The sequence below is a fragment of the Aotus nancymaae genome, unplaced genomic scaffold, assembly GCF_030222135.1.
Source record: "Aotus nancymaae isolate 86718 unplaced genomic scaffold, 86718_ANA_hifiasm-v0.15.2.pri h1tg000016l, whole genome shotgun sequence".
NCBI lineage: Eukaryota > Metazoa > Chordata > Mammalia > Primates > Aotidae > Aotus > Aotus nancymaae.
Window position 1 is genome coordinate 34280026 of NW_026988428.1, and position 15882 is coordinate 34295907.

Below are 15882 nucleotides of genomic sequence, written 5' to 3' on the forward strand. Positions count from 1 at the left end.
ACCGTAGCTGGCATGTATTTTAAACAATTCCTAATGGATCTTAAGGCGTTAATAGCAGTGCTTGTTGTCCAGCTCAGTAAAAAGGTTTGGTGGGTTTTTTTGTCTGTCTGTTTCGTTTTTACCAAATGTATGTGAACAGTTTAATCCACAATTCAAAAAAGCACTTTGACCTTAGAGTTGGTAATGCATGTAACAGACTTAGGACTCAGATTTTTTTTTTTTAAACAATAAAGAGAATAGAAAAAAATATTTTATGACAGCATTCTCTGACAAATCTGGTGACTAATTGCTGATTAGTATGTTAAATGGGTAGCATTTTAGAGAATGAATTCTTTGAAGATATAAATGTTGTTAACTGAATTGTGTAATAAATATTGGGGTGTATGTTACTTAGGTTTTTAAAGGGTTTTTGAAATGACTTCCAGGAACTACAGTGCACAACAGAGAGTAGCTAACATTTATTGCACACTTAATATCACAAATTGTGTTCCTAAGGGCTTTACATATATTATCAGTTACTTTTCAGAACCCTGTATAGGAGGTGCACCTGTGTCTACTTTACACATAAGAAAATTGAGACATATCATGTCTGAGAACACACAACTAGTAATTGGTAGAACTAGATTTGAACCTAGGCAGTTTGACTCCAAAGCCTGCACTTAAAGCACTATGTTCAGAATGAATTATTAAGAATCATAGAAACTATATGCTATCATAACGAAGATTCACATATATGCCTCAGGTATTTTTCTTTATGTAGACATCAACAGATAATCTAAATATTAGGTGCATGTTATGGCTTTTTGTTGTTCTTGTCGTTGTTGTTTTGGGGATAGAGACGGGGTCTGCTTATGTTGCCTAGGACTGGTCTTGAACTCCTGGGCTCAAGCAATCCTCCCACCTTGGCCTCCCAAAATGCTAGGATTACATGATACTATGGCTTTTAACAGAGTGTTAAGTAACCAAAGAATAAAGGACTGATATATAGTCATTTCAATTTATTTATTTATTTTTATTCTTTTATTTTTTTTTTTTTGAGATGGAGTCTTGCTCTGTCACCCAGGATAGTGCAGTGGCACGATCTTGGCTCACTGCAACCTCTGCCTCCTGGGTTCAGGCAGTTCTCCTGCCTCAGCCTCTTGTGTAGCTGTGATTACAGGTGCATGCCACCACACCTGGCTAATTTTTGTATTTTTAGTAGAGACAGGGTTTCACTATGTTGACTAGGCTGGTCTCAAAATCCAGCCCTTTTGATTTGCCCGCCTCAGCCTCCCAAAATGCTGGGATTATAGGCATGAGCCACCGCACCCAGCCCATTTTAATTTATTTAATAGTTACCATTTATTATTTCTCGTTTGCTGTTTTTGTGAGACCCTTGGTCTTTGAGGGTTTTTCCTAATGATTTATTTTCAGTGATTTTCAGTCTTTTGCCAGCTCTGATTCTCTCAATTATTTCTTTTTGGAAAGGAGATCATCTGGAGTATGGTTTTCCAAGATAAGTTCTAGGAACTTAGCCCTTTTTGGACAGGTTTTTCTTTTTTTGACTTGTTTTATTCAACAGAATGAAAAAATATTCTTCTCAGTGGAAACATTATGTACTACCCTATCGAGTTTTTGGACTACTCTTGACAGACACAATTGGTTAAAGCAATTGAAGATCATTTTCAAGTATTAGAAAAATTTTACTACTAAGAATAAACACAGGCCGAGGTGGGTGGATTACCAGAGCTCAGGAGTTCAAGAGCAGCCTGGGCAACATGACAAAACCCTGTCTTCTACCAAAAGTACAAAAATTAGCTGGGTGTGGTAGTGTAGTGCAAGCCTGAAGTCCCAGCTATTCAGAATGCTGAGGAATGAGAATCACTTGAGCCTGGGCTTGACCCTGCCCCAAAAAAGGTATTGATATTTGCAGTTGCTTGACTGAAAAGACTTTAGATGGGTCCATGGTTATTTCTTTATTATTACCTTTTATCTGTTGCACCTTTTTGGTGACAGGGATGAAATTACAGTAAGAAAGCCAGAAATAACAGTAAAGTTATCTTTACTTATAAGGAAGTATACCTATGGTTTTGAAAATACAAGGTGTGTTCAGTACATTTTTATATGTTACTTTTTTTTTGAGATGGAGTCTTGCTTTGTCGCCCAGGCTGGACTATAGTGGTGTGATCTCAGCTTACTGCAACCTCCGCCTCCTGTGTTCAAACGATTCTCCTGCCTCAGCCTCCAGAATAGCTGGGTTTACAGGCACCCACCAACATGCTTGGCTGGTTTTTGTAGTTTTAGTAGAGGCGGGATTTCACCATATTGGCCATGCTGGTCTTGAACTCCTGATCTTGTAATCCGCCCACCTGGGTCTCCCAAAGTGCTGGGATTATAGGCGTGAGCCACCTCGCCCGGCCAGGTTGTTAATTTTTAATTACAGAAATAATAAGTGAATACTTTCTTTTTCTAAAAATCCAAATAATGACCTTCTGGACCATCAACCCAAATCCTTGTCTCCTTGCTTTTAAAAAAGTGACTGCTGCCAGGCCTTTATTATTATTAATGTCAACAACCAAGGACAAAGTCAGTTTTTGAGAGCCTTTTGCAATTTTTGTGTTAACCTGTGACAGCCCAGTGATGATCATTATTCCTACTTAGAGAGAATAGGACTAACTTTCAGAAATCCAGGCATTTTTCTACCTTTCATACTTTATCTTTCTTTTCCTTTACTTCTCTTTTCTGTCTTTTATCACTTCTTTCTTTCTTCATTCTTTCTCTTTTTGCCTGGATTGAGATTGTAAGTCCCTCTCAGTGAAGGGTAAGATTATGAGATCTGAGGGCTGTATAAATCTTATAACTTATTCCTTAAGCATATTGAAATGCAGTGTGAAAATTGGATGAATGACATTTTCCAAGCATATGTAAATAGCATATCTATCATATAAGGTCATTTTCAGATGTAATGGATAATACAAAATTATTATTATTATTATTATTATTATTTTTTGAGTTAGAGTCTTGCTCTGTCACCAAGCTAGAGTACAGTGGCGCAATCTCAGCTCACTGCAACATCCGTCTCCAGAGTTCAAGTGATTCTTCTGCCTCAGCCTGCCGAGTAGCTGGTACTGCAGGCACCTGCAACCACAACTGGATAATTTTTTTTTTCTTTTTTTTTTTTAAGTACAAACCAGGTTTCACCATGTTAGCCAGGCTGGTCTCCAACTGCTGACCTCAGGTGATTCACCTGTCTCAGCCTCCCAAAGTGCTGGGATTACAGGCGTGAGCCACCATGCCTGGCCTAAGTATTTTTAAAATTACTTTTTGTAACTAGTGGTGGCTAATGCCTGTATTCCCCACACATTGAGAAGCTAAGACAGGCAGATTGCTTGACCTCATGAGTTCGAGACCAACCTACATAACAGTGTGAAACCTGTCTCTACTGAAAATATAAAAATTAGCCAGTCATAGTGATGTGCACCTGTAGTCCCTGCTATTCAGGAGGCCAAGGTAGGAGGATAGCTTGAGCCCAGGAGGTGGAGCCAGGCCTTTCTCAAAAATAAATAAATAAATACTTTTTGTTAGGGGACATACTATTTTTATTGCTATTTAAGAAATCTAGTTTGTAATATAAAGTAATTCTCTGCAAAAGTGTCACTTTATGTGAAACTCAACCTAACTTTTTTTTAAAAAGACAATGTTTTGCCCTGTCACCCAGGCTGCAGTGCAGTGACATAATCATGGCTCACTGCAGTTTTGACCTTCCAGTTCAATTGATCCTCCACCTCAGCTTTCCTAGCAGCAGCTGGGTCTACAGTTGCATACACCCATGCCCAGCTAAGTTTTTTTGTTTGTTTGTTTGTTTGTTTTGTTTTGAGACAGGGTTTTGCCATGTTACTTAGGTTGGTCTCAAAACTCCTGGGGCTCAAATGATCCTCCCATCTCAGCCTCTTAAAGTGCTGGGGTTACAGGTATGAGCCACTGTACCCAACCTGATGATTTTATCTTTAGGTTTTAATAATAGTAATTTTCTATGGTTCATAAAAAATAAAACAGAACAGCTAGAGATGCTGCAGGAATTCACATTTACTTGGTGGGTTTATAATCAAGAGGTTTTAAATCCCTATTCCTAAAGTCAGGAATTGGTAACATGTAATTAATATTGTTGGTTTATAACTATGAAAATAGATTATAGGCCGGGCGCGGTGGCTCAAGCCTGTAATCCCAGCACTTTGGGAGGCCGAGGCGGGTGGATCACGAGGTCGAGAGATCGAGACCATCCTGGTCAACATTGTGAAACCCCGTCTCTATTAATACAAAAAAATTAGCTGGGCACGGTGGCGCGTGCCTGTAATCCCAGCTACTCAGGAGGCTGAGGCAGGAGAATTGCCTGAACCCAGGAGGCGGAGGTTGCGGTGAGCCGAGATCGCGCCATTGCACTCCAGCCTGGGTAACAAGAGCGAGACTCCGTCTCAAAAAAAAAAAAAAAAAAAAAAAAAGAAAATAGATTATAAAAACTGGGATATAGAAACTGCAAATAATGGGCCAAACATAAATCTCACTCTTAATCTGTAGAGCCAAGATCCTCAGTTGTTTGAGTTTTTAGGTGTTTTTGTCACTGATTAAATTGCATTTTTTCTCTGTTAGTCCACCTTAGCTTCACCTGCTTGTATGTTTTTAGGAAGTTGGGTGCTTATACCGATCATCCAAGATAATAACTGCTTTCATTAGAAGCAGATTGGTTTGTTTAACCACATTGCATTCCTTAATTCCTGAAGTCGTGCTATGCTGTTGGGTGCATTGCTGTATTTTGCTACTTTGCAGTCTTTCATGTGGATCTTTCAACAAATTTTATTTGGTGATGGATGCTCAGTAAGAGACTAGAATTTTTTTTTTTATGAATCTATGCAATGCATTTGTGTGTGTGTGTGTGTGTGTGTGTGTGTGTGTGTGTGTGTGTGATGGAGTTTTGCTCTTGTTGCCCAGGCTGGAGTACAATGACATGATCTTGGCTCACTACCACCTCCGCCTCCCAGGTTCAAGTGATTCTCCTGCCTTAGCCTCCTGAATAGCTGGGATTACAGGCACGTGCCACCACGCCTGGCTAATTTTTGTATTTTTACTAGAGATGGAGTTTCACGATGTGGGCCAGGCTGGTCTCGAACTCCTGGCCTCAGGTGATCTATCTGCCTCGCCCTCCCAAATTGCTGAGATTACAGGTGTGAGCCACCAAGCCAGACTGAAGCTAGGATTTTAGTTATATAGTTATATTCCAGTATTTCTTACTCTCCATTGTTACTCACCCAAACAGCATTTTCAGGCATTTTCCTTCTAATTTCATCCTGTGAAAATTTAATACTACAGATTATTATATATCTGTATATATGTAATATGTGTATATTTGTGCTTTATACATAAAATGATTACTTTTTGCCTCTCCTCCTCCTCCCCCCATTTTTACTCCCATTAGCATGGGGTTTTGCTTCCATTAAGAATGCATGGCATAGGCTGGGCGTGATAGCTCACACCTTAATCCCAGTACTTTGGGAGTCTGAGGTCGGTGGTCAGGAGTTCGAGACCAGCCTGGCCAACATGGCGAAACCATGTCTCTACTGAAAATACAAAAATTAGCCAGGCATGGTGGCCCATGCCTGTAGTCCCAGATACTTGGGAGACTGAGGCAGAAGAATTGCTTGCACCTGGGAGGCGGAGGTTGCAGTGAGCCGAGATTGCATCACTGCACTCCAGCCTGGGTGACAGAGTAAGACTCCATCTCAAAAAAAAAAAAAATGCATTGCATAGACTCATTGATAAGCTTAAAACTTGGCTGATTTAAACATATTGAGGGTACAGCCAATGACAGCTACTTCTGAGACACTAGAAAGATGGTGGCACAAGAGCAAAGGAAAATCCCTTTGTTTCCAGAAAATCTCCTGAAAAAGAGGAAAGCTTATCAAGCCCTCAAAGCCGCGCAGGCAAAGCAGGCACTTTTGGCAAAGAAGGAACAAAGGAAAGGAAAAGGGCCCAGGTTTAAGCAACTGGAATCATTCCTACAGATTCATGGCGGCAGAAATGTGACAAGGTGTGTGTCAGACTAGAAGTGAAACCTCACGCCTTGGAATTGCCAGATAAACATTCCTTGGCCTTTGTTGTATGCATCTAAAGGATTGATGGCGTGAGTTTACTGGTACGGAAAACCATTGCAAGACTTTGCCTAAAGAAAATTTTTAGTGGTGTTTTTGTAAAAGTCACCCCCGAGAACCTAAAAATGCTGGGTATATTGGAACCTTATGTGACCTGAGGATTTCCAAATCTGAAGTCTGTCCAGGAACTCGTTTTGAAATGTAGACAAGCCAAGGTCAAGAATAAGACCATTCCTCTGACAAACAACACGGTGATTGAGGAACACCTGGGGAAGTTTGGTGTCATTTGCTTGGAAGACCTCATTTATGAAATTGCCTTCCCAGGGAGGCATTTCCAGGAGATCTCATGGTTCTTGCGCCCTTTCCACCTCTCAGTGGCCCGTCATGCTACCAAAACTAGAGTGTGCTTCCCAAGGAGATGGGCACACCTGGCTATCAGGGTGAATGCATTAATCAGCTTATCCACCAGCTGAACTAGACCCATGTGCCAAACTGCAGTAAATTTTTATCAATGAAGTGTATGCGTGTGTTTTTTGTTTTGGAGATTTTTTTTGTTTGTTTTTTGGAGACAGGGTTTTCGCTCTTGTCGCCTAAGCTGGAGTGTGGTGGCATGGTCTCCGCTCACTGCAACCTCTGCCTCCTGTGTTCAGGCGATTCTCCTGCCTCGGCCTCCTGAGTGGCTGGGATTGCAAGCACCCACCACTACACCTGGCTAGTTTTTTTGTATTTAGTAGAGACGGGGTTTTGCCACATTGGTCAGGCTGTTCTTGAGTTCCCGACCTTGGGTGATCCACCCACCTCAGCTTCCCAAAGTGTTGGGACTACAGGTGTGAGCTCCTGCGCCCGGAATTTTTATCAAGTATCTTCAGAGAAGATTATTTCCTGCTTTATCTTCAGAAACTGGAAAGGAAGGGTCAAAGAAAAGATAGTAGCTGGTCAGGAGCAGTGGCTCACACCTGTAATCCCACCACTCCGAGAGGCTGCGGTGGGCGGATCACCTGAGGTCCGGAGTTCGAGACCCGCCTGGCCAACGTGGCGAAGCCCCATCTCTACTAAAAATGCAAGAATTAGTGGGTGCGGTGGCGCACGCCTGTGGTCCCAGCTGCTCGAGAGGCTGAGGCAGGAGAATCACCTGAACCCTGGAGGCAGAGGTTGCGGTAAGCTGAGATCACGCCATTATACTCTAGCCTGGGCAACAAGAGTGAACCTCTGTCTCAAAAGAAAAAAACCTAGTTTTTGGCAAGCACCATGTTCATGGCAAGCACCTCTCATCACAGTCCAGTTCCAAGGAAAAATTACGGCATTTTCTACATCGGTTGCTGCCACATCTGAAATCAGCACATTACATGGAGGAAGGAGTCCTGCTTTGTTGCATCTTCTTTCCTAGGGTTTCATGTTAGTAAATGAGTAACTCTGGCATTTATACAAGGCTCCCTAAGACTCCTGCAGCAGTAGACCAAGCCGAGACATAATTGAATCTGGAGATTCCTGGGGCCTTGTTGTGAAAAAGACTTGAAATACACATGGCAAGAAAGGTACAAAAATAAATGTTCACTTGTCTCTGCAAAAAAATAAAATAAAATAAAATCCTAATTCTGAGTATTGAAGTAGAAGTAACTTTCTTTCAAAGAACTTTGGATTTCCCCCCATCTCTCCAAACACAACTTTAAAATATGTATATATTTATTATCTTAGAGATAGGGTTTTTTCTGTTGCCTGTGCGTGAATGCAGTGATACAGTCATAGCTTGTTGCAGCCTCAAACTCCTGGACCTAAGCAGACTTCCACCTCAGACTTCCAAGTTGCTAGGAGTACTATAGGTGCATACCACTGCACTTGACAAATGTTTTTTTTTTTGCAGTGATAGGGTCTTGCTGTGTTGCCCCAGCTGGTGTTGAACCCTTTAGCTCAAACAATCCTCCTACCTCAGCCTCCCAAAGTGCTGAGATTATAGGCATGAGCCACTGTGTCTAGCCTTCAGCAGTTTTTTAATGTAAAATTTACTTCACTTTTTAAAATAATGTCTGGGATGTAAAAGGGGCTACACTTTTAGAACATAATGCTTTTATGTTTAACTTAATTTTTCAAAAACCCCAGTACAGCAGAAGCCAATTTTTTTTACATGAAGAAAGATGCTTTTTGTCTCAATTTACTGCTTTATATGTATTATTTTATATTTCCTATAGCATGAAGCCTCCTTTTAGGTCATCCAGTGGTTCAGAACACTCGACAGAGAGCTCTGTATCATTGGGGGATGGACAATTGAATAGATCTAGTTCAAGAAACTTTCCAACTGAACGGCATAACCCTACAATAACTGGGCATCAGGAGCAAACATATCTTCAAAAGGAGACTTCCACTTTGCAAATGGAACAGAATGGGGACTATGGTAGGGGCAGGTAAGGAAATATGGTGCCTGAAAATCTTTGATAATAATATGATTGTCCTGAATAGTTGACGAACATGATCTGGCAGTTGGTTTTATTTCGTTTTAATTTAATTATTGCTATATGGTTATATTAAATACATTATTTTCAGAACATGAATTGGTTGTTTTTTATAATTAAGAAATAGAGTACTCATATAGGATATAGCTATAAATCAGAGGTTTATAAAGCTATTCTGAAGTTCTTTTTAGTTCATATAGGAAAGAATAGCTCGGAAAAATAACATACCCATCTGTCTTATGGTTTTAATTTCTTCCAATTCTAAAGTATAAAAGTGGCTGGGCACGGTGGCTCACACCTGTAATCCCAGCACTTTGGGAGGCTGAGGTGAGTGGATCATTTGAGGTGTCAGTAGTTTAAAACCAGCCCGGCCAACATGATGAAACACCGTCTCTATGAAAAAATGCAAAAATTAGCCAGGCGTAGTGGCAGGCGCCTGTAATCCCAGCTACTCGAGAGGCTGAGGCAGGAGAATCACTTGAACCTGGGAGGCAGAGGTTGCAGTGAGCCAAGATCGCACCACTGCACTCCAGACTGGGTGACAGCGAGACTCTGTCTCAAAATAAATACATAAACTATAGGGGTGAGGTTATATATAGGTTATATATTGCCAATTAAACCAGAGTATGCTTCTTGTTTGAAGGGAGTGCTACTAACAAATGGGTTCAACTAACTATATGGTGTGATAGTAGGTAAAGTTTTTGGTAAATTGGCTCAAGATCCCTTAGAATAACATATTATCTTTTAGTAATAGAGAAGACTAGCCCTAAATGTAGACATATACTTAAAATAGAAATGTATACAGCTTTGATAGAATGTATATATCTGAAGAAACTTATGAGTTGTCCCCACCCCCCTCCTTTTTTGTTATTAAAAGGAGATCTCTTTTCAGAGGTCGAAGACGACGAGAGGATGACAGGATCTCAGTAAGTTTTTTAAAACTTTGAATTATATTGAGATTTTTTTCTCTTCTGTGATTTACTGGAATTGACTTATGGTCTTTCCTTTTTGGGTTTTTGTTTTATTGATTCTAGCCTTCAGCAAAGGCCTCGGCCTCCCAAAGTGCTGGGATTACAGGTGTGTGCCACTGCGCCCAGCCCAACAAATCTTTTTTAGCATTTAATTGTAGCATTCCACATGACTTCTCAAGTGGCCATCAACAATTTGGAATAAGAGATTAGGCCCCAGCCTAATTAAAACCCAGCGTGGTGGTTCACACCTGTAATCCCAGCATTTTGGGAAGCCAAGGCAGAGGTCAGGAGTTTAAGACCATTATGGCCAACATGGTGAAACCTCATCTCTACTAAAAATACAAAAATTAGCTGGGCATGGTGGCTCACGCCTGTAGTCCCAGCTACTCAGGAGGCTGAGTCAGGAGAATCACTTGAACCTGGGAGGCTGAGGTTACAGTGAGCTGAGATCGTACCACTGCACTCCAGCCTGAGCGACAGAGCAAGACTCTGTCTCAAAAAAACAAAAAACAGACATTAGATTTGGGGTTTATTCAATGTGTTGTAAATGTCATGATTGACAACTAAACATTGGGGTGAAAGAAAAGAAAAAGAAACAGGTATGCCTTCCAGTAGGTAGGTCTAGTAGAGGAGCTCTTATACCGGAGGGAGATTTTATCTGGGAATAAAATTTTGGATTTGTAAGCCTTCACATAGTAATTGGAGTGATAAGCTCATGCAGGGTACTCTCCATAGAGTGATGAAAGTGGTCTAATATGGAACTTTGGGGAATAAAGCAGCAGTGTTGGGTTGAAAATAAGTATTCAGCATGCTGGGGGTTTTGTTGTTGTTGTTTGTTTGTTTTGAGACGAGGTCTTGCTCCGTGGCCCAGGCTGGAGTACAGTGGCGTGATCTGAAACCCTGTCTCTACTCAAAATATAAAATTTAGCTGGGCATGGTGGCACATGCCTGTATTCCCAGCTACTCGGGAGGCTGAGGCAGAAGAATCACTTAAACCCAGGAGGCAGAGGTTGCAGTGAGCTGAGGTCATTCCACTGCACTCCAGTCTGGCAACAGAGCAAGACTCTGTTTCAAAAAAAAAAAAGAAAGAAAAATTAGCTCCCAAGGAAAGAATGATTAACATACCAAATGTTGTAGTGAGGTCAGGAAAAAGAGTCTGTCAGGTTTGCATTGTTGAAAGCATTGGTGACACCTAAAATAATTTTAGTGGAGTGATGACAAAGTGGAGGAAATAGAACAAGTAAGAGTGAATATAGAGTGATAGGAGGGAAGCATGAGATTTTTTAAAACATGTTATATAGAGGAAGGACATTGATCACTCTTAAGATACATAGATGGAGAAAGTTGGTGATGGTTGGATGCAGTGGCTTAATCCTGTAATCCCAGCACTTTGGAAGGCCAAGGGGAGAAGATCACTTAAGCTCAAGAGTTCGAGACCAGCATGGATAACTTAGTGAACCCTTGTCACTACTAAAAAACAAAAATTTAACCAGGTGTGGTGGCGTGCACAGCTACTCCAGATGCATAAAAGGCCAGGAGAATTACTTGAACGCAGGCAGTCAAGGCTGTAGTCAGCTATGGTTGTGTCATGGCATTCCAGCCTGGGAAACAGACCAAGACCCTGTCCCAAAAAAAAAGGACTCATAGCAAATTTAGGTAAAGTGGGTGTTTTTTATTAAGAAGATATAGCAAATTATGAAATGAATAGCGGAGATTGATTAGAAGGTTTAAGGAGTTTGGCAAAGTTTACAAAAGAAGCAGGTGAGAGAACTGACTAAAGAAAAGTAGAACTGATAAAGACTGATGAGAGCTCAAGGGAGATGCAAAACCAAGAATTTATATAGGGATACAGTTCTGCACATTATAGAGGTTTTGTTTGCTTCTTTTCTTGCAGCTTTAAGCTCTGTGGCACAGAATTTGAGAATGAGATAGCTATGTTACCTATTTTATTATTTGTCCATTTTAGAGATCTCATCCTTCAACAGCTGAATCAAAGGCTCCAACACCAAAGTTTGACCTACTAGCCTCAAATTTTCCACCTTTACCTGGAAGTTCATCAAGAATGCCAGGGGAACTCGTTTTGGAAAATAGGATGTCTGATGTTGTTAAAGGTGTCTACAAAGAGAAGGTAAACACCCACAATCTAATATGAGTCTTACCTTATGAGACCATATTTAGGCTTTATTTGCAGTGTTATTATTTAAAATTTTATTGCACTTAGTGTACATTTCTATCATAGTTTTTATTTTTAGAGTTTTCAGCATACTTGAGTGTTTTGGTTGTTTTTAAATATTCATCATAAAGCTACACAAAGGCAATAAAATGTTTCTTGGTTTTTGCATGTCCTTTTTTTTTTTTTTTTTGTTTAAAGATGGGATCTCAGCTCACTGCAGTCTCAGTGTCTACCTCCTAGGTTCAAGTGATTCTCCTGCCTTAGCCGCCCAAGTGGCTGGGACTACAGGGGTACGCCACCATGCCTAGCTAATTTTTGTATTTAGTAGAGAAAGGGTTTTGCCCCATTGTCCGGGCTGGTCTTGAATTCCTGACCCCAAGCAACCCAAGTGACCTGCCTGCCTTGGCTTCCCAAAGTGCTGGGATTACGGGTATGAGCCATCATGCCCAGCCTTGTATGTCTTTATGTCAGTCAACTCAGCCTGGTAGAACTGATAACTGATTCATGCAAGCTAAATGGTATCATTTCCATTTATGCACCTAGAATTCACCAGTGATGTAAATGAATTCTTTCAAATAATGGAAAATAGATGTCAAGAGGTTTAGATACCTCATCCTATGATTATTTGGTGTGTAGACCTCGCCATATTAGAAATCCTCATGTCTCACAAGTTTTTCTCATTTTCTACTTTTTAAATTCTAATTCAGTTTTTTTAAAAAAAAAATTATTGTAATAGCACGTCTATAGTATATTTAGGCTTTTAATGAAAAAACACCCCCCTGCAACTACATGCAACTCCTTAACTATTTCTCCCAACTTTTATTCCTTTCTCTTTTTTCTTTTTCTTTTTCTTTTTTTTTTTTTTGAGACGGAGTCTCGCTCTGTTGCCCAGGCTGGAGTGCAGTGGTACAATCTCAGCTCACTGCAACCTCCGCCTCCCGGGTTTAAGCCATTCTTCTGCCTCAGCCTCTGGATGGCTGGGACTATAGGCATGCACCACCACACCTGGCTAATTTTTTTGTATTTTTGGTAGAGATGGGGTTTTACCATATTGGCCAGGTTGGTCTTGAACTCTTGACCTCGTGATCCACCCATCTTGGCCTCCCAAAGTGCTGGGATTACAGGGGTGAGCCACCGTGCCTGGCCTATTCCTTTATTTCTAATTAACATTCTTTTATTGTAACCTTGGCTTTTCCATTTTCCACAGTGTCTGTAAACTTCACATTCTCAAGCTAAAGATTTAGCTCTCTTAAACCAACATACTCACACTTTTCCCATCCTCCTGATACATTGTACTTCATTATATCTAAGATATCATCAATTATAAATCACCCATTATTTTAGTATCTCTAAGAAAGTAAAAGATGTTGCTAGTTACGCTAGGATACACCATCCTTTGTAAGTCACATATCAGTATTACATATTTTTTTCACGGCTGAGACTCAAACAAAATATACTATGATTGTTTTTTTGTACACTCTCAGTGCCCTACTGCATAGCTGTGTTCCTCGGCCTTGTCTTTACCATCACCCTGTGAATTTTCTTTACTCTTCCTTTATCATATCCCCATTTTTTCCTCACTCTTGTTTGACTCTCTTATGTTAAGGTGGTCATCTTCCACAGTAATGAAGTATAAATTTCTTGCATTCTGAAAATATTTTTTTGCTCTCAAATTGATCAGTAGTTCATTTCTGTATTGGAATCTCCATTAGAAATCATTTTCCCTTGGAATTTTGAAGGTATTATTCCACTGTCTTCTTCCTTTAAAAAAATATTGTAACATGTAGTAGTTACTTCATAAATTCTTGGGAGGCCGAGGGTGGGCAGATCACCGGTGGTCAGGAGTTTGAGACCAGCCTGACTAACATGGCGAAACACCAGCTCTACTAAGAATACAAAAAAAATTAGCCAGGCATGGTTGTGGGCGCCTATAATCCCAGCACTTGGGAGGCTGAGGCAGAAGAATTGCCTGAACCCAGGAGACAGAGGTTGCAGTGAGCTGAGCAGAGATAATAATGATAATTAAAAAATAATAACTTACAAACCATTATTAGCTTGTAAGCGATAACAAACCAAGTTGAAGGCTAGATTTCGCCTTGCATGTCTTAGTTTGCCAACCCCTGCCCTAGGTGATAAAACTGTGTGCCTGTTTTTGAATACATTATAAATGGAATTGTACAGTATGTATTCTGTTACTTCTTTCATTTTGTGTGAAATGAAACGATTCATCACTGTTGATACAGATTATTGTTGTTCATTTTGAACTATTGTGTAATATTCTATTGTCGGAAATAAAACATTTATTCATTGTACTGTTAATGGACATTTTGCCATTATAAATCTTCATGTGAGGAAGAACTTTTCTAGGATATATACATCAGCTTGTGTTCTTTTAAAAAATTTTTTCTCCCTAGACTGCTCAGCAGGATCTTTTAAAATTTTAAAGTCTTTCAAGTATTTTTTGAGATAGAGTCTTGCTTTGTTGCCCAGGCTGGAGTGCAGTGGCATGATCTCCGCTTAATGCTACCTCTGCTGCCCAGGTTCAAGCGATTCTTGTGCCTCAGCCTCCCGAGTGGCTTGGGACTATAGGCGCCACCATGCCCAGCTAATTTTTATATTTTTAGTAGAGGTGAGGTTTCACTGTGTTAGCCAGGCTGGTCTCAAACTCCTGACCTCAGATCATCCGCCCACCTCAGCCTCCCAAAGTGCTAGAATTGCAGGCATGAGCCACTATGCCTGGTCAGTCTTTCAGGTTTTTAAGAAACAGATTCATATATTTTTTACGTATTCTGCATACTAATCCTTTGTCACATATAGTTACATATAGTACAAATACTCTTTCACTTCTGTGGTTTCTTTTCAGTCTTTAGTGCCTGTAGGTAGAAACAACTTCTTAATTTTAATATGGTACTATTAGTCTTTTCTTTATAGTGTGCTGTTTTTATTTCATGCTTAGGAAACGATCTGGCTTCCATAGATTCTTTTGTTTTTTTTTTTGAGATAGAGTCTGCCTCCGTCGCTCAAGCTAGAGTATAATGGCATGATCTTGGCTTACTGCAGCCTCTACCTCCCAGGTTCAAGCAATTCTCTCACCTCAGCCTCCATAGTAGCTGGGATTACAGGCACACACTACCACACTTGGTTAATTTTTTTGTATTTTCAGGAGAGACAGGGTTTTGTTATGTTGGCCAGGCTCGTCTCGAACTCCTGGCCTCCAGTGATCTGCCTGCCTTGGCCTCCCAAAGTGCTGGCGTTACAGCTGTGAGCCCAGCCCCAGCCTGTTTTTCACAAATTAACCTTAGCAGCTTAATGGCTCTTACTCATTTCAGCGAATGCTTGGTAGACCCTTTCAATCAGGAAACGCAAGTCTTTCTCTGCTGGGAAGTTTTTTGGTATAATCTCTTTGATAAATTCTCACCTCTTTTCTCTCTTGAAATCTTAATTTGGTGTTGAACTTTATAGGTTACTTTTGTTTTTTTGTTTTTTCGATTGAAATGAAGTCTCGCTCTATCTCCCAGGCAGGAGTGCAGTGGTGCAATCTTGACTCACTGCCACCTCTGCCTCCCGGGTTTAAACAGTTCTTCCACCCTCAGCCTCCCCAGTACGTGAGACTACAGGTGCGTGCCACCATGCCCAACTAATTTTTGTATTTTTGGTAGGACAGTTTCACCATGTTGGCCAGGCTGGTCTCAAACTCTTGACCTCAGGCGATCCACCCACATTGGCCTCCCAAAGTGCTTGGATTACAGGCGTGAGCCACCACCACCAGACCTTACTTAAGTTTAACTCTTTGAGACGGGGTCTGTGTCACCCAGGGTAGAGAACAGTGGCATGATCTTGGCTTCTTGCCGGCTTGATCTCTAGATTCAAGTAGTCCTTCTGCCCTAGCCCCCCAAGTAGCAGGGGTTACAAGTGCAGGCCACCATGCTGGGCTAATTTTTGTAGAGATAGGGCTTTGCCACGTTGCCCAGGCTGGTCTTGAACTTCTGGGCTCAAGTGGTCTGCCCACCTTGGCCTCTCAAAGTGTTAGGATTACAGGGATGAGCCACTGCACCTGGCCTTTCTTAAAATCTTTTTTTGTTTGTCTTTTAGATGGAGTTTTGCTTTGTTGCCCAGACTGGAGTGCAGTGGTGTGATCTCAGCTCATTGCAATCACTGCCTCCTGGGTT

General features: G+C 40.9%; 1 protein-coding gene and 1 pseudogene across 18 annotated transcripts in view; both read left to right on the forward strand.

Annotated features, from left to right (window-relative positions):
• LARP4 (La ribonucleoprotein 4) overlaps positions 1–15882 on the forward strand; it is an 81510-nt gene that overhangs the window by 57828 nt on the left and 7800 nt on the right. For 16 of the 17 annotated variants that reach the window (XM_012441389.3, XM_012441395.2, XM_012441393.2 and 13 more), the window contains 3 exons: positions 8309–8521; positions 9447–9495; positions 11507–11668. In XM_012441389.3, the coding sequence (XP_012296812.2) occupies positions 8309–8521; positions 9447–9495; positions 11507–11668 (424 nt within the window). The remainder of the gene's footprint in view (positions 1–8308; positions 8522–9446; positions 9496–11506; positions 11669–15882) is intronic. The other variant, XM_012441392.2, reaches the window with a different exon arrangement.
• LOC135275381 (ribosomal protein uL30-like) lies at positions 18–8315 on the forward strand (annotated as a pseudogene). Its single transcript, XR_010342976.1, has one exon. The product of XR_010342976.1 is annotated as a ribosomal protein uL30-like (transcript).